The 18,288-nt window shown below is 37.3% G+C and overlaps 1 protein-coding gene across 3 annotated transcripts in view; it reads right to left on the bottom strand.

The window, feature by feature from the left end:
- Positions 1–1,239: 1,239 nt before the first annotated feature.
- Positions 1,240–18,288, bottom strand: part of CDK7 (cyclin dependent kinase 7) — a 38,598-nt gene continuing 21,549 nt past the window's right edge. Inside the window, exons 5-13 of one of the 3 annotated variants that reach the window (XM_081318387.1) lie at positions 16,394–16,462; positions 14,664–14,774; positions 13,890–14,008; positions 12,028–12,096; positions 9,923–10,022; positions 8,550–8,636; positions 8,295–8,444; positions 5,128–5,275; positions 1,240–2,552 (exon numbers count right to left, since the gene is read on the bottom strand). In XM_081318387.1, coding sequence (XP_081174513.1) covers positions 2,527–2,552; positions 5,128–5,275; positions 8,295–8,444; positions 8,550–8,636; positions 9,923–10,022; positions 12,028–12,096; positions 13,890–14,008; positions 14,664–14,774; positions 16,394–16,462 — 879 coding nt within the window. In that variant the 3' untranslated portion in view covers positions 1,240–2,526. The remainder of the gene's footprint in view (positions 2,553–5,127; positions 5,276–8,294; positions 8,445–8,549; positions 8,637–9,922; positions 10,023–12,027; positions 12,097–13,889; positions 14,009–14,663; positions 14,775–16,393; positions 16,463–18,288) is intronic. The other 2 variants (XM_081318389.1, XM_081318388.1) reach the window with 2 other exon arrangements.

Genomic DNA, 18,288 nt, shown 5'->3' with positions numbered 1-18,288 from the left:
TCAATCTGCAATTTTGGGAGTTGAAGTCCACAAAGTTCTGGGAATTCTGGGAATTGAAATCTACAGATGTTAAAATTGTTAAGGTAGAAAATCACTGTACTAGAACATTGCCTTGGTGAATTAGGCTTTAGGAGCAATAAATATTTGGCGGTGTTTTTGGTTCTTCTTATTGGGACTCACTCAGAATATGAACTCATCCTGTTTGACACCTCAGTTGTTGGCTATGGAAGCCCACATGCTGTTCAAAAAGTACATGAAACTGTGGAACATAATCATTTAGAACTTTTGAGAGGGGGCAGGAGCACACTGAAGACATGGTAACTATAGTTTGTTACTCTAAAGCAGGGGTCCCCAACCCCCGGTCCGTGGACCAGTACCGGGCTGCGGCATGCCAGCAACTGGTCCGCACAAATAAGCTAAGCCCCATCTGCGAGATGCAGGCATCATACAAAACCATGAACCCTCTGGTCCACGGAAAAACCTCTCTCCAAGGAACTGGTCCCTGGTGCCCAAAAGGTTGGGTGCTTCTGCTCTAACACAGTGTTTTTCAAACTTGGCAACTTTTAAGAATTCTCCCAGAATTTCCCAACCAGCCCCGTTGCCAAGTTTGAAAAACAATGCTCTAAAGAGTAACTATAAAAGCATAAGGTAAAAGGTAAAGGTTCCCCCGCACATGCATGCTAGTCGTTTCCGACTCTAGGGGCCGGTGCTCATCTCTATTTCAAAGCTGAAGAGCCAGCGCTTGTCCAAGGACGTCTCCGTGGTCATGTGGCCGGCATGACTAGACGCCAAAGGCGCACGGAATGCTGTTACCTTCCCACTGGAGTGGTCCCTATTTTTCTACTTGCATTTTTACGTGCTTTCGAACTGCTAGGTTGGCAGAAGCTGGGACGAGTAACGGGCGCTCACTCTGTTACGCGGCACTCGGGATTCGACCCGCCAAACTGCCGACCTGATCGACAAGCTCAGCATTCTAACCCACTGAGCCACCGTGTCACCGTATAAAAGCATATTATAGACTTAAGAAATGTACCAGAAGTTCCTATTAGAGGGGAAACTAGCGTTCAGCTCAGACTAGACAACAAGTAACAAATAGATGAATGCAGAAATATTAGAATTTTACATTATTAGAATGGTTTAAAAATAAATGCAGGGATTTACAGGAGTAATACAGATATTCCTCAACTTACAACCACAATTGAGTACCAAATTTCTGTTGCTAAACGAGACAATTGAGTTTTATTATTTTATTCATTTATTAAACTTATATACCGCCCTTCTCCTGTAGGACCCAGGGCGGTTCACAAGGCAATTAAAACAACATTACAATACAAAAATTAATAACAATTAAAATAGATTAAATTATCCTTAATTAAAATCTAAAACCCCTATAACTCTGATTAAAAACCCAATTACAATAAGTTAAAAAATTAAAAAATCCTCAGTTTTGATCCATTTTATGACCTTTCTTGCCACAGTTGTTAAGAAAATCATTGCAGTTAAGTTAGTATTACCGTTGTTAAGTGAATCTTGCTTTCCCATTGACATTGCTTATCAGAAGGTTGCAAAAGGTGATCAGAAGTTATGTCCCAACTATTCACATTCCTGAATTTGGGATTGCTATTCAATCACTCATGTCTTACTTCTCACGTATACTACTGCATTGTACTCTACCTGGGACAGCCCTTGCAAACTACTCAGAAGCTGCAGTTAGTATCCTCACCTAACATCATTAATAACTTCAGGATGTTTGTGGAACCATCTACCTCCAATTACCATGCTCTTCTTTCCTCAGAACCCATGGAATAACCTCTCCCCTCACCCCACATTGTAAATTCCTGAATCTGCTGGCCTTTAGGAATGCTTGAAGATGATATATGCACCTATTGCAACTATAAGAGTTTTTGTTCTTTCTCTTGAATGGGAAGCATAAAATTATTATGGTATAAATAAGTCCACAGTTTTTTCCAGGGACATTACAGTAATCTCTGATTTAGTTCATCTATGTTATCCATTGTTATATGTCTTTATTTCAATCCATTTTTTTTAGTCTAACATACTTTTTAATTCAACATCTGCTGAACATCATGTCTTCAAAGTATCTGAGTTTCTGCTTGGTAATCTGGTTTCTCAAGAAGCAAGCAGCTTTATCCTATATACTGAAGCATATTTTCAGAACAAAAATATTTTGGCCTTCTCTCTGCCTAACAAGGATATTTGGAAAAAAAGTTTCATTTCTATTCTTTGCATTTGCAATTTATAATTTTCCAGTTCATTCAGCTGACTGTTCATGTATTCACACTTAAAACATTTTACTCACCAAATCATTTTTTTGTATTTGTATTTTTATTTTTTAAAAAGGCAATAAAATACATGGTTATTATGTACTGAAATACTACATACATATTACAAACATTTACAAACATAGCTTTCACCCATTTTTAATTGACATCTCCCAGTTGTCACATTTGGTCTTTTCAGATATCATAGCAGCAGAAATGTTCAAGATCCTCATTTCCATAGCTGTCAAAAAACCAGTTTTTTGGGTAACCCTGGGTGGAAAATATACACATAACATATTTTTGCATATCAGTTCAGCAAATTAATATGTCCTGATCCTTCTGAAAATTTTATTATATTTATGTGTTGTTAGGAATATATAAAAAACAGGTTTTACTATCCATTTCCAATCTAAATGTAGGAACTGTGGGGATGAAGAATTTCTCTTCTGATTTTAAATAAAAAAGACTATATTCAACAAATGCAAATACTCTCTTGCTTTATATCTGAACCCTCATGAAGTCTAAGACAGGCTGCTTCAAAGTGATAAAATTCATAGCTGTTTGAATAATTCCAGTGAATAGTTTCTAGTTTTAGGACTGTTATCTGGATTTTTTCCATTTGTGAAACATACAGTTGCAAGAAAAAGTACCGTATGTGAACCCTTTGGGATTACGTGGAGTTTTGCATGAATTGGCCATAAAATGCGCTCTAAATGTCATGTAAGTCACAACAATAGAAAAACACAGTCTGCTTAAAATAATACTACACAAACATTAGCTGTTGTCATGTTTTAATTGAACATAAGATGGAAACATTCACAGTGCAGGGTGGAAAAAGTATGTGAACCTTTGGACTTAATAACTGGTTGACCCTCCTTTGGCAGCAATAACCTCAACCAAACGTTTCCTGTAGTTGCAGATCAGACCTGCACAATGATCTGGAATAATTTTGGACCACTCCTCTGCACAAAACTGTTTCAGTGTAGCAATATTCTTGGGATGTCTGGTGTGAATCGCTCTCTTAAGGTCATGCCACAGCATTTCAATCGGGTTGAGGTCAGGACTCTGGGCCACTCCAGAAGGCGTATTCTGTTCTGTTGAAGCCATTGTTTTGTTGAATTACTTGTATGCTTTGGGTCATTGTCCTGTTGCATCACTCATCCTCTGCGGAGCTTCACTTGGCGGACAGATGGTCGTACGTTTTCCTGCAAAATGTCCTGATAAACTCGAATTCATTTTCCCATCAATGACAACAATCCGTCCAGGCCCTGAGGCAGCAAAGCAGCCCCAAACCATGATGCTCCCTCCGCCATGTTTTATAGTGGGGATGAGGTTTTGATGTTGCTGTGCTGTGCCTTTTTTTCTCCACACATAGTGTTGTGTGTTTTTCCCAAACAACTCAATTTTGGTTTCATCTGTCCACAGTATATTTTGCCAGTAGTGCTGTGGAACATCCAGGTGCTCTTTTGCAAACTTCAAACGTGCTGCAATATTTTTTTTGGACAGCAATGGCTTCCTCTGTGGTGTCCTCCCATGTACTCCATTCTTGTTTAATGTTTTCCTTATTGTAGATGTGTCAACAAAAATGTTAGCATGTGCCAGAGATTTCTGTAGGTCTTTAGCTGACACTCTAGGATTCTTCTTTACCTCAGTAAGCATTATGCGCTGTGCTCTTGCAGTCATTTTTACAGGACGACCACGCCTAGGGAGAGTAGCAACAGTGCTAAACTTTCTCCATTTGTAGACAGTCTGTCTTACCGTGGACACATGAACATCAAGGCTTTTGGAGATACTTTTGTAACCCTTTCCAGCTTCATGCAAGTCAACAATTCTTGATCGTAGGTCTTCTGAGAGCTCTTTTCTGTGAGGCATGGTTCACATCAGACAGTGCTTCTTGAGACCAGTAAACCCAAAACAGGTGTGTGTTTTTAAAGGGCAGGACAGCTGTCAGCAACACATCCAATATCATCACACTGATTGGAGTCAAGGTTGGCTCACTCCTGGCTCCAATTAGCTCTTGGAGAAGTCATTAGGCTAGCGGTTCACATACTTTTTCCACCCTGCACTGTGAATGTTTCCATCTTATGTTCAATTAAAACATGACAACAGCCAATGTTTGTGTAGTATTATTTTAAGCAGACTGTGTTTTTCTATTGTTGTGACTTACATGATGTTTAAAGTGCATTTTATGGCCAATTCATGCAAAACTCCACGTAATCCCAAAGGGTTCACATACTTTTTCTTGCAACTGTAACTCATCAAAACTGAATCACATTCCAAGCACAAAATGGCTAAATTTCTCTTAATATAATCTTATACAAATCAAAAAGCAGTCTAGAAATATTTAAATAAAAACATTTTAAATAATGGCAACACTAATTGAACTATTAAACCTGGAATGACAAACCCACTTTCTCTTCCCTTACTTTGAACAAAATGCAATATATGTTTATTTTAAACATTAGAATGATGTAGTCAAATATGCCTTTGTGCATATTTATACGTGTGTATGAAAAGATCAAAGTTCTGTCCCTATTTATGGAATATGGAGCATACATAGAAAATAAACTGCAATTATGATCTTCATAAACTCTTTGTGGGTGCCCATGGATATAGCAGTTAAGGCATCTGACTAGTACTGAGAAGTTTCAGGTTTAAGTTCAGCATGGAGACCCAGTGCCTGATTTTAGGCCAGTCATTTCTCTTAGCACAACTCATAGGGCTCTTATAGAAATAAAATTTAATAAGATCTCCATATAAAAACCATTAATTTCTGGGAGAAAAAGCACAATATAAATTATATTAATTAACACAAAATCTAAGAAACAACTGATCATAATTTTACCTTGATCTTTTCCATCCATCCTTTTCCTTTTTAAATTAGAAACAGGATTTTGTTGCTCTTTCAAAGCTTCTGCAGGACAGTTGGGTCTTGGCAATTGAGTTCCAGGTGTTGGTGCTGGTCGATTACTAAAATACTCATGTTTCAGTGCCTGAAAGGCAAAAGAACAGAATAAGCTGCATCTTTGAAGTGATAGTTTTCTCTATAAAAGCTTTATTTAGTTTTCACTATACAAGCTTCATTTAACAGGTTTGGCTGTATGAACTTTTGTTTGGTTAATTAAAAGGAGTTTTTGCATGAGTTGGAAAGAAATATAATGGTAATAAGAGAGATTATTGCCACAGTTCTATATATTCCATTTAGAACTGAGAAGTGGTACAGGATTTGAAAATGGTGTCACTGTAAAGGTAAGAAAAAGGCAGTAAGAAGTCCAATTTTAGTAGCAAGTTAATACTGGTAGCTTTGGTACACTTAAAAACATGTTGTCAACATGTGCTGCAGTCAGACCTGAAAAGTCTGGACTTGTTTGGGACCAGCTAGGAACATAGATTTATCATACTAACTTAGCCTCCAGCAACTTTGTGCCTTCCAGATACACTGGATATCAGCTCTAATCTCTAGGTAACTTGTTAATATTGTGTTGATACTTTCATCTTGATAAAATATAGGGCTGAACAGGCAGAGAAGATCAAAGCCTGATCATTCTCAGGAAAGTAGAAATAGGTAGGTAAGCTAATTAATTATAAATAAGTTAGGTTACTGATATGTGCCAACACATAGATATAGGCTCATAGGGGGTTAAGATACCCCCTGCTCAAGCAGGAGACCCTATAAGCTATGAAATAAAACAGAAGCTCCTTTGAGTGCTATTCTTTATACAATCAACAGCTCTTAAACAAGAAACAATGAGGATGTGAACAGATTTCTATAAGTTTACGAAATATTGTATTCCTCACCCCCAAACAAAAACATCCAAAGAGGACTGAAAAAGCTAAGGGGGCACAGGATGCTGAATGACTGCAAGGATGTGGTATGGAGTACCTTTGAATAAAGTATAGGTACTCCTCGACTTACAACCACAATTGAGACCAGCATTTGTGTTGCTAAGCAAGGCAGCTGTTAAATGAATTTTGCCTTATTTTAAAATCCTTCTTGCCACAGTTGTTAAGTAAATCACAGCAGTTGTTAAGTTAGTAACATAGTTAAGGTAATCTGGCTTCCCCATTGAGTTTGCTGGACAGAAGGTTGCAAAAGGTGATCACATGACCCTAGGACACAGCAACGGTCAGAAATATGAGTCAGTCGCCAAGCATCTGAGTTTTGATCATGTGACCATGGGGATAATGCAACAGTTGTGTGAAAAACAGTCATAAGTCACTTTTTTCAGTGCCATTGTAACTTTGAACAGTCACTAAATGAATGGTTGTAAGTCGAGAATGGCCTGTAGAGAAGGCTTGCACACTCAGTGGGACTAGGATTTTAGGCACCAGTCCTTGGCCGTGCCCCCTCTCACCTCAGCTGATTTACAGCCAGTTTTCCTCCTCCCCCGGCCATTCTCCACAGCCAATGGCCCCCTGGCCCTCCGTCCCTGCCCATTCACCCAGACGCCATTTGAAGCAGGCATTTTGCTGTAGGGAACAAATAGCCCCAGCCAACTGGCTGGCAGGCAGAAGCAATGGTGCTGCGGGGCAGCGTGCAATTAGCAATGGGCGATCGCAGGGGCTGTAGGGTGGGCAGTGTGCAATGCACTTTTTTTAAAAAAAAAAGCGCCAGAGCTGCTCTGCAAGTTTTTAAAGGGGCTGTGCTTTCTGTCCAACTGGGTGACTCCAGAGTGTCAGGGGACCATTGGCTGTGGAGAATGGCTGTGGGGGGACCAGGGGAGAAGGAAAGCTGGTATAAATCAGCTGAAGCGAGCAGCTGGGGGCGAAGGAGATGCAGCCAAGGGCTGGTGCCTAAACATCCCATTCCAGTTGCAACTATATACCTCATTTGTTTTTAATCCCATTTATATCCTGCCCTTCTCCGAAGACACAGGGCGGCTTACAATCTAAAGCACAAATCAATGTGCTTAGCAATAGCCTTCATTCTATGTATATGCCTGCTTATTAGGGCTTTCGGGGGGGCCCAAGCGGCACTATTACAAAATCAGCTTATTGCCCCCAACAATCTGGGTCATTTTACCTACCTCGGAAGGCTGAGTCAACCTTGAGCCTGGTGGGACGCGAACCTGCACTAATTGCAGGCAGCTGGTGTTACTTAAGGAGGCATTAGCCCACTGCTCCACCAAGGCTTTTCTGTTTGGACTTATAGGACTGAAATACATTTCTAAGTATCTATGCCAGGAAAAACTTTTGGTGTGATCTGAGAAGAAATGAAGACCACAAGAACAGCTGCAGCACATAACTAGATGTTCCCAATCTTAAATAAAATAAAATAAAACAAAGGTATATCTATCCGGAAACATTTGTTCATATGGAGTTCTCAAGAAGGGGTTTAAGAAAAAGGTCTGAAACATTTTGCTAGGGTTGATTAAAAAGCACACCAAACCAAGATTTTAAAACACATGCTTTCAATTACAAATACAATATGGGAATAAGTCTCTAAATTCAGTGATACTTGCATCTTCTTATGATAAATTCTGTTGCAAGCACTCTAGCTACTTGTGGGGCCTCAGAGAAAGGGAAGTTATTGGTTTGGTGCCCATTCTTCTTCTTTGCAGTTTGAGCCAAGAGAGAAATTGCTTTGCCACTAAGTGCTGAGAGATCAGGCATGCTTCTCCTTCCCACTAGCAAGACACAAACCTTGCTCCCTTCTCTCTCTTCTCCACAGCTTAGCTGCTTTACCTGACTGATTGCTTGAGTTGGTGGCCCTAGACTTTGGCTGAAGAGGTCCTGCTGTGACTGAATTATAGTTTAGCCACCAGCCTGATTCAAATTGGCCTTTCTCCTACCATTTTACCTGTACCTTGAGAGCTGGTTGTCAGAAGACAAACTGAAATATTATTAACTCACTGATAACATCAGAAACAAGCTCATTGCCAAGAAAATGGCCCCAAAAGTGCAATAGGCATGGAAGATGTAGGTTTTTTTTTTTACAACAAAATAGGGCAGTTTTGCCAACAAAAAAATATCTGAGTACACTAGCAGTAACTTATAGGGTAAATTAAATACCTGAGTAGCTGTGAACCTAGTACAAGGATCAAACCGAAATAAGCCTTGCAGTAATTCCAGCAAATCATCACCAGCAGCACTGAAGATGTGCTGAAAATGCATTCCAGGGAAACTTTTAAAAGTAACATAATCTGGAAGATTTGTCATACCCTATTGGAAGAAAAGAAAACCAATATAAGAAGAAAAGCTTAGTCACTATGGAATGATAGTCCCCCATCTATAAATACAATTTAATTCTTCAGCCAACCAACTTACAGGCCACTGCTCCTCTGTTGGCGTACCAAGAGTTTCAAAAATCTTGGTGAGCTGATCCAGATCAGAATCTCCTGGCAAAAACGGAACCTATAGTAAGACGAATACGCTGACATTCAAAATGTTTAATCATTTGGCTTTACAAGTCTCAGGGTTTCTGAGCAATAAATTCAAGCCATGGCAATAAATTCTCTACATTGCGAGATTCTGGTTTTTTTGCAATGATGGGAGAATGATTTAATTTCATACAGATGAGAGGGAGGACTAGGATGGGGAGAAACCCTGGAATGACTGAAGTGATGGAAGAACAGAGAAAAGGCTTCTCCAAGCAATCTGTTCACTGCCTCATCCAGAGGGACATGAGAAAGAGATTGGCAAAACGAAAAACAGAGTGTCCCACTCCAATGTGGCTCAGACGCCACCTATTATTAGCATCAATGTCGATTGGTGGCCCCCAGGGGGAGATCCTTCTCTGTGGGCGCTCCGGAGCTGTGGAATCAGCTACCGGTAGAGCTCCGGATGGCGCCCGATCTTCGCTCCTTTCGTCGCGATCTCAAGACGTTTTTGTTTGTACAAGCTGGCCTAGCCTGATGGGGATCGGTGGGGTTGTTTTATCTTTGGTTTCTTAATTTTATCTTGGGGTTTTTAGAATTGTACTTCTATTGTTTTAACTAGGGCAACTGTTTAATCTCTTTTTAATGTTTGTATTTGGTATTTTATTCTGCCCTGTGAACCGCCCTGAGTCCTCAGGGAGAAGGGCGGTATATAAATGATATTAAATTAAAATTAAATTAAATCAATTGAAGAAAAGCAAGCCTAAACAGAAGGAAATTTTTAGGTTTTACGGAGATACCAAAAATGATTGTAGAGTAGTCTTCCTCCCCTACTCACCCCCTGAAGTGTGACTGACCCTTCCCTTCAAAGCAGCTCTATTTTAATGGGCTGCTGGAGCCTGGAATTATTTGCAGGGTTCATCTGGCTTTGGTTTCCTCTTCTCTCTCTCTCTCTCTCTCTCCCCCCCCCCACCTTGATGAGTATGACAACTGATTTTCTCTTTTAGTAATGAGGACGCTCTGCCCTGCTTTGTACTCTACACAGTCAGTTAGGTTGGGCTCATCTATAAATATAGCTAAATAAGTAAGATACTTGTATTTGTTATGGCAGAAGGAATAACCTTCAGGAACAGCCTCAACCAAGACAATGGTTAGATAAAAGAAACCCGAGTTAGGGACAGAACTATAACCTAAGAAAATCTCTCAGTCAAGGCTCTCCCTAGTTCTCTCTTCTTTGTTAATACCGTCAGACTGAACGATGGTGCAAAAAGTGAAATTTAATCTGTCAAGCATTTTCAGTCAAGCCCTGTCCCCCATGCTTACCCTTAGAAGCAATTCAGCCAAGATGCAGCCTACTGCCCACATATCCACACCCACTCCATACATTCTAGCTCCAAACAATAGTTCGGGTGCTCGATACCACCTGTAAAACAGGTTAACAATCAGAGTACATTGTATTTCTTCACTGAAAAGGCATATGGAAGGCAAAGTACAAACTTGTCAATTTTTTTCAAAGTACAAGTTTAAAACAATATAAAGAAGAAATGCAGATAAGAAATCAAATATAAACAATAAAATATAGGTGCATAGTCAACAAATCTTTAAAAAAATCATGTACGAGTAATATATTCTAGTACATCTTTAAAAGCTTACCATGGTATGAGGCATTTTATACCCTTTTCACAATCAAGCTATATGGAGAATGAAACTACAAACTTCCTCACTTTGTGTTTAAGGATGAAAATATTTATTTAAGTATAGACCTTCCCTACAGATAAGTACCTTAAAATTAACTTGAAAAAAATACGAAAAAGTTGGAGAGAAAGTAATGAACAAGATAATTAATACCATTAATATCAAATCTTCAGAAACAGAGTTTCTAAAGAACCTCATGGTTTTAATTCAGCTTAAATTCACCATTAGGCTGAATGAGTCCTAACTGTAATTACTAATATAAAAAATGGCCAATTCTGAAGTAACACATGGACTGAAAGTAAAGTTAGAAGAAAGTAAAGCTATTGTTAGGTAATAATTGTATGGAAAAGATGTACAATTAGCTCTCATTTTCACATAGTAAAATAGATATGCAGCAGTTGGTACATTTCATTTTATCAGCTTTCTATTTACCCCTATTTCCTACATTTCCTTTGTCAGGATAATAATTTAATAGCTAAACAGCTTATGTAATGATGAAATGCAATATAAGGTGGATGATGCAATAATAGGAATGACTCAGCAGGTGTGTGTATCCCTTTAAGAGACTGAGTATAAAAGGGAAGGCTTTTGCTGCTGTGTTCTCTTGTCCGTTTCCTGCTGTAACTGCTGTGTATTGGAGTTTGCTGAATTATCACCCTGTGTATGTATTTTGTTTCTAATATATTTGTAGATATTGTAATATAAACCACCATTTAATACAAACTACTGTTTACTGTACTTACTCCTGCGTTACCTCAGCGCAATAAGACTGTGCATACTATAACATCCTTCCATGTCCATTTTCCCCCAAGATCCTAAAATGATCTTTCCCACATTCAAAACCACTCACCACCCTTGTATTCTTCACTAATTCTCTCAATACTTCAACACAATCACATTAATCATATTTTTAGATTTGTACTTTCTTTGTCAAGTGTATGAATACATTTATGCTTAACCACATATTCAAAACAGACAGACTGTTTTCTAACTAATTCTCACCATCTGCCCTTCTAATTCATTTTTAAGTCACCTCATAGACCAATAGTTTTTTCCATACTTTCCTGTTGTGGTCCTCCCATTTGTTTTTTTTATAGTTTAACAAAATAATTTCTTTCTCATTTGTATTCATTTAAAATGTTGCATGATTTTATACAAAATTCATTTTATCACTGTTCAGTGGAATATGTCACTATAATAATATAACAACAAGAATCTATGGATTCCTACTTTCATACATATAACAGATTAGATTATTCCAATTCATACTTTTAGATATATATTTTAGTCTTTCATTCATAATTAAATCCTACATGTAATTATTAACTGCATTCTCCAAGAATAGCCAACCTTTGTTAAATCCATCCTCTTTTTCTTACTTGCACTGAAACACAATACACCTATTCTTTCTTTCAGTTATTAATGCATGCTTTGTATTATTTATTCTCCTTACATTTCAAGACACAATCTTCCATATGCCATGGGCATAATCAAATGTGCTTATAAATATTGACTACCACCATCACTACTCAACATGGCTTTGGTCCTTGAAGACTTTTACACAGCATTATTTGTAAGACAGAGAAGGTGTAATCTAGTTATCAGCCATAGTTGTACCCATGCTACATATAACACCTTTCTACGTTTAGGGAGAAGTCATTTTTGGTGCATTTTACCCAGTATGTCACAAGCACAATCAAATCAGGTACAAGGTTTATTCCTAGCATGCTCACATTATTTTCTGCAAGCCAGGATATTTATTGCAGAGATATCTTGCAAGCCAGGATACTGTTGTCCATTTCCTACCAAGTATAGTCATGTGAAAAAGTAATTACATCCCATGTAAAGGTGAAATAACTGAACAACAATAACAGCAAACCTATGAAAAATTTTAAATTTATAAAAAGTTCTTAATCTCTGTTTAAAATTAATCTGGAAGGAATCTAAACCTTCCAATTCAGTATCATTATATATGATGAGATGGAAAGGAAATAATGATTAAAATGTTCATCTATCCCAGGATCGGAAAATATACTTAATATTATACTATACATTAAGCTCTGTTTTTAATGTACCATGTAATTTACTGTATTTATATTCAGCTAATGTGAAAATTAGTGTTTTTACTTTAGTATTTAAGTAAGTACGAGAAACATCTTCAGTGTCTGTTCTTCTGAAGTTTTACATATATATCATCTTTTTCCTTTCCCCCAAAGTAAGAGATTCCTCCCCCCTATTAACTATAATACAGTTCAGTCCTGACACTCCAGCAATATTTAACATTTTCTGAGTTGGAAGGGAGAATTGCTGCATTCCCCACCTCCCTCTCTGTAATCACACTCCAACCAGCATGTCTTTGTAAGCACACAAAATTGCATGAGATGAAGATTTCTAATTTCCTTGCTTAGTCTCATTTATACAGAATAAACTTGGGTATTATGTGATGTTGAATCTTCTGCTTGTGTATATTATTTATCATTGTCAAAAATGATGCAAAATCACTCCTTTTCATTAGCACTGGACTAGCAAATTCCTCATTTGTCCAGTTGGTGCTATGTATCCTATTATCCTTGGCTATTTCATTGAATGAAAGAAAAGCCATTATTGCACTCAAAATTTTATAACAACCATTGTTATAAAATTACTTTTCTGATTTTGTGTGTGTGTGTGCATGTGCATGCCTTTGAGTCAGTGCTGACACCTGGTAATTGCCGGAGTCACTTTTTTTGGCAAGATATTTGGAAGTGATATACCATTCCCTTCTTCCTAGGATTGAGAGTGAATGATTGATCCAAAGTCATTTAATTGGTTTCTTGCATAAAGTGGGGCTAGAACTCACATTCTCCAGGTTCTAGTGTGGTGCCTTTAACCACTACACCAAAATGGCTCTTGACTTTGCTGGCATTATAATATTTTGTGGACCAAAGTGGATTAACGGCATCTTTAAAAATCAAAATTATTTGAAACATCTTCACATTAACCAAGTCTATGGAGTGGTGATTAGAAGCCTGTATAGAAGATAACATGAACTGTCTAATATTTTTTATTTAGGTACGGTTCAGGATACATTTTGATTACCAAGAGCATAAGACATTGAAGTGATAGTCACAGCCATACTGCTTTGCAGTATCACAAGCAAACTGCCAATGGAATGAGAAGCTATCTTTACGGATGTATTTTTTTTCCTGGCAGTAATCTTAGCTTTGACTGACTAAAAGATATAGCATTAGGTCTGTGTTCAAGGTCTTTATTCAAGGAAGACGCTGTAAAAGAATTCAGAAAATCCTAAAACAACAACAAAATAGCATTAAAGGTATTTTCTATAAATTTCAAATGCTTTTTTATTTGTGCTTCTATACATCCAGAAAAAAACCACTAGTTACTAACACAGTTTTTTGGATTGTAAAATATCAGTAAAACATTACTAAAAAAAACCTCCAGAGCAGATCTTTTTTTATCCTAATCCAGGTCTGATATTCCATCCATTCTGCCCCAGTGTCCATCTTATTTAATTTTCCCTCCTTCCCTAAGTTGTGACTAGACAAGCAAACGAAGTGATTAGCTTATTTATGTGCATTGAAATTTTCTTTCTTACCTTGTTACTACTTGATGTGTATAAACTCTGTTTGGACTTCCAAAAGATTTTGCCAAACCAAAATCAGCTAGTTTTAAAACTCCATTTTCATCCAGCAACAAATTATTTGGCTTAAGGTCCTTGAAAAGAGAGATTGAGAAAAATGATAGTATATTTTCAAATGAAAATATGTTTAGAAAAGGAGTAACTTTTATCACTCATAAAAGGAATGTTAAGCTATCAAAACATGTACAATGAGAAATAGGTTTACAGGAAGATGTTTACAATTACACACATATACGATTAAACAACCAAACAGAAACAATAACACCTAAACATTATGCTTATTTTTGTCTCCAAGGATATGTGAAGGTCCATAACTTATTAGAAACAAATAAAAAGTGAAGACAAATAATTTTACCCAAATGATCAGTCTGTTATGTCTCTTTATGTTGGCAACACAAATATGTTTTTCCACCATTGAAGGCATTCTGAGCAAGTTACTAAAACATACCATAAATCCAAATGATATATTTGAAAGTATTGGCTTTGTGAGAGGTGTCTTTCAGAAAGATCACCATTTCTATATTTCACTATTAGGACAAAAATAGCAACATGACTGCAAATTATTTAGACAAATAAATGAAATTTTATTTAGATATTAATGCTTCAGATTTCATTAAGGACAAGACAAGGAATTTACAAAGAGCTCCATCATTCTAGTCCCCCAACTCCTATTTAAAGAAGACCACTGTTGGCTGGAGGTCCATTCATTTTATCTCTAGGCTTACTTACCCTATGAAGTATCCAGTGTTCGTGTAAATATTCTAATCCCTGAAGTGTCATCAGCATATATGCTTTGATGTGGGAAGGTGTCAAAACAAGACTAGTGTCCTTTATTATAACCTGTAAAGCAATATATTTTATAAACTCCAACCACTTAATAACTAAGTTTACACAAAAAGCTGTATTCAAATATAGAACAGGCCAATGCAGATGGTACAAAGTTTCATGTCAATAATAGTGAGGAACAGCAAACATGGAGGTTTCCAGAATAATGAATACTTTTCACTGCAGACTTACAGAAGATGAATTCTTCAATAATATTATTAATGGACTTTACTGAATGACAAGGCTACTTACTACTAAAGATTATATATTTTTTTGAAATCTTGATGGTGCTCCCACAGGATAACTAAGCTATACCCTGTAGTTTACAAACTCCAATGGTTGGTATCTCACTTTACATTAAACCATAATGTGACTTGGTTTTGGCATAGTAAATGGTATGAACTGAGCCACAAAGTTCAGAATTATTAAATCATAGGGCATCAGTTTGTCTTAACTTAGTCTCACTGATTTCTACGGCTCTTTGCCAAACATGAGTAAGCTGACCCACAGTTTCTATTTGACAAAAGGTTATCTGAGAAACACTTCATTAGAATGTTTTAGGTCTAATTTAAATGAATAACTCCTTAAGCAATTTACTCTCTTTGATAAAAGCACTAATATCTTCAGCCCTCTGTTTCATGAACTTGTTACTTTCTTGGACTATATCAAATAGGTTGTTTTGCAGTATGACTCAATTATTTTACTTGCCTTCAGAATAATGCCACGTACAGTATTAGGTTTCCTATATGACTTAGAGGATAAAAACTGCTATTCCTCTAATACAGTGGTGTCAAACTGCCGGCTCCCGGGCCGGATGCGTCACGTGGAAGCTGCGCCCACCCCATTGCCAGCAATGGCAAAACTGTCCCGATACGTTATGCGACGTCACGTGACGTCACGAGTTTGACATGCCTGCTCTAATAGAAGAAAATGGAATTAGGGACAGGATGTAAATTACTTCAGTCACACTTTCTTAAACTTAAAAGCAATAAGATACCTCAAAAGGGTTCAAGGACAAGTTAAAGTTGAAGGAAGTAATAAATGATACCTGAAAAATCTTATGAGAGATACTTTCAGATATAAAACAATTCATTAGACTTATTTAATAAATCAAATGACACATTTTACTTTTCTATTCTTTTATCTAGTTCTTCCTGCAACTTTGTGACTTCTTCCTATGAGCTTTGATTATGCACAAAGAGTGATTAGGATTATTGAGTATGTATAAAGAGTGGGTTAGGACGCTGAGCTTGTCGATCAGAAGGTCGGCAGTTTGGCGGGTCAAATCCCGAGTGCTGCATAGCAGAGTGAGCGCCTGTTACTCATCCCAGCTTCTGCCAACCTAGCAGTTCGAAAGCATGTAAAAATGCAAGTAGAAAAATAGGGACCACTACGGTGGGAAGGTAACAGCGTTCCGTGCGCCTTTGGCATCTAGTCATGCCGGCCACACGACCACGGAGACGTCCTCGGACAAGCGCTGGCTCTTCGGCTTTGAAACGGAGATGAGCACCGGCCCCTAGAGTCGGAAACGACTAGCACGCATGTGCGGGGGAACCTTTACCTTTACCTTAAAGAGTGAAACTTGCCACTATACGCAAAGTTAAACCAGTAGAAAATGCTTTAAGCAGTCTTACCTCTAGATCAGTTTCCATAAAATCAAACACTAGACTGATGTTTGATTTATGTCCAAATGCATCAAGAAGCTGGAAGAAAAAGACATCTAGATGTTTGTAGTTCTTGTTTCATAAATGGAAATGGGTCCAGGTTTAAAGAAATCCTGAGGAAAATAACCTGTGGTGTCTTCTTCCTGCTTGGTCAATTCACAACCAGTGTTAGTTAGCTGGGAGGCATTCCAAGCCATCAGGTGATTGTTCTAGCTACTTTTACCTTTCTACAGTGCCCCAAAGCTACCTTCTGTGTCCAGGAGTGCTAACTGGAATTTTTTTAAAATGAGGAAACTTAACATCTTTTCCTCACTAACAACTTCTTAAAGATATCAAATAGTGTGATCGTTCTGCCGTATGTAGGGAATATTAATAGTAGAATACTAATCTGAAAGGGTGTTTGATTCTTAAAGAGAATTATCTCACTGTTTTAGAAATATATACTATGATTTTATTAATGCTTGTTAATATTGCCTATAACCCACCTTGTTACTATATATATACTGAAAGGCAGGATAAATTTAAATAAATAATACACAAACTAGAAACAGCATTTTTGAGTTCTTGGTATGCTGGCTCAACTTAAATATAAGACTATAGAAAGGAATGTTAAAATGTTGTGCTAGCATTATACTTCAATAAATAAAACATACGGTAGTTAATGTTTCTGCTCCACCTTTGCAGCTGTTTGCTCTTATCTTTGGCATCTTGAACATGTTATAATTTTCTAAATCTCACATAGCAAAAACAATAATATGATGAAAAGCTCCATTCATTCTATATCAAGCCAAAAAGTTAGTAGAAATAAACCAATGTAAGAGGTCTAGTTTATGTATTACAACAGTGAAGTTGAGCTGTTTTTCTTTAACCTGCTTAACTTGCAAACATTAATAAGTTGTATAACAGGACCACAGTGGTGAGATAATGTTAGACAATAAAGCCCTGGGTCATAGGAGTGATTTCTGTTGATCTAAACATGAAATAACTAAGCACATTTACAACTGCAAAAGGTCCTACTTATCTGAGTAAAATAACCAAGGCAAAAGATTAAAACCACATTCCTGCAGTCAGGTTTCATTGCGAAGCTATAAACTAAGCTCTGGATTGTACTCAGGACTGTCCTTAATTTTTAGATTCTGGAGCAGGGAGAGAGGCAAGAGAGAAACATTACAGTACTCATTATGCAACAAGCAGTATCCTAAAGATTTTAGTGTTCCCTAAATAATAAGCTTTATTCTTTGAATCATACTCCAAACTGTTTTCCTTTTAATTTTGATCATTACTGTTGCATATTGTTACTAGTTCCTGGCCATATTCATACTGTAACATGGGGTATATGTAGAGATTTACAGATTGGAGCTTGCAAAACTCTATTTGACTGAAGAATATGTTTTCAGTGTCTTGAGTTCCTTTGGAAAACTATTCAAATATAGCATAATAGTTAGCAAAGGCTTTCTCAGCAAATAACCAAACTCTAGCCCACTGGTTCATAATTAATAGCACTTAGCAATAGCAATAGCACTCAGAGTTACTTATATATCGCCCCGTAATGTTTTATAGCACTCTCCGGGTGGTTTACAATGTCAACATATTGTCCCCAACAACCAGGGTCCTTAATATATGAAACCAAGGTGTTCATTGCTATTAGAAATTACATTCTTTTATTGCAATATATATGGTTTCTTCCCACTTTAACATAATCAAGATTTACCTGAAACTGAACCATGCCATTTGCCTCTTTCATATCATCCTAATATACATGGAGTACTTGGGTGAACAGAAAGGTGCCATAGGTAAATAGCTTATACAAGAATGTAATGAGTTAGGCCTAATATAAAAATGGCTTTTCCAAGTCAATTTTTCCC

This window comes from Vipera berus, assembly GCF_964194415.1.
Source record: "Vipera berus genome assembly, chromosome: 2".
NCBI lineage: Eukaryota > Metazoa > Chordata > Lepidosauria > Squamata > Viperidae > Vipera > Vipera berus.
The sequence above is the reverse complement of the archived record's forward strand: the minus strand, read 5'-3'. Positions and strand labels throughout refer to the sequence as shown.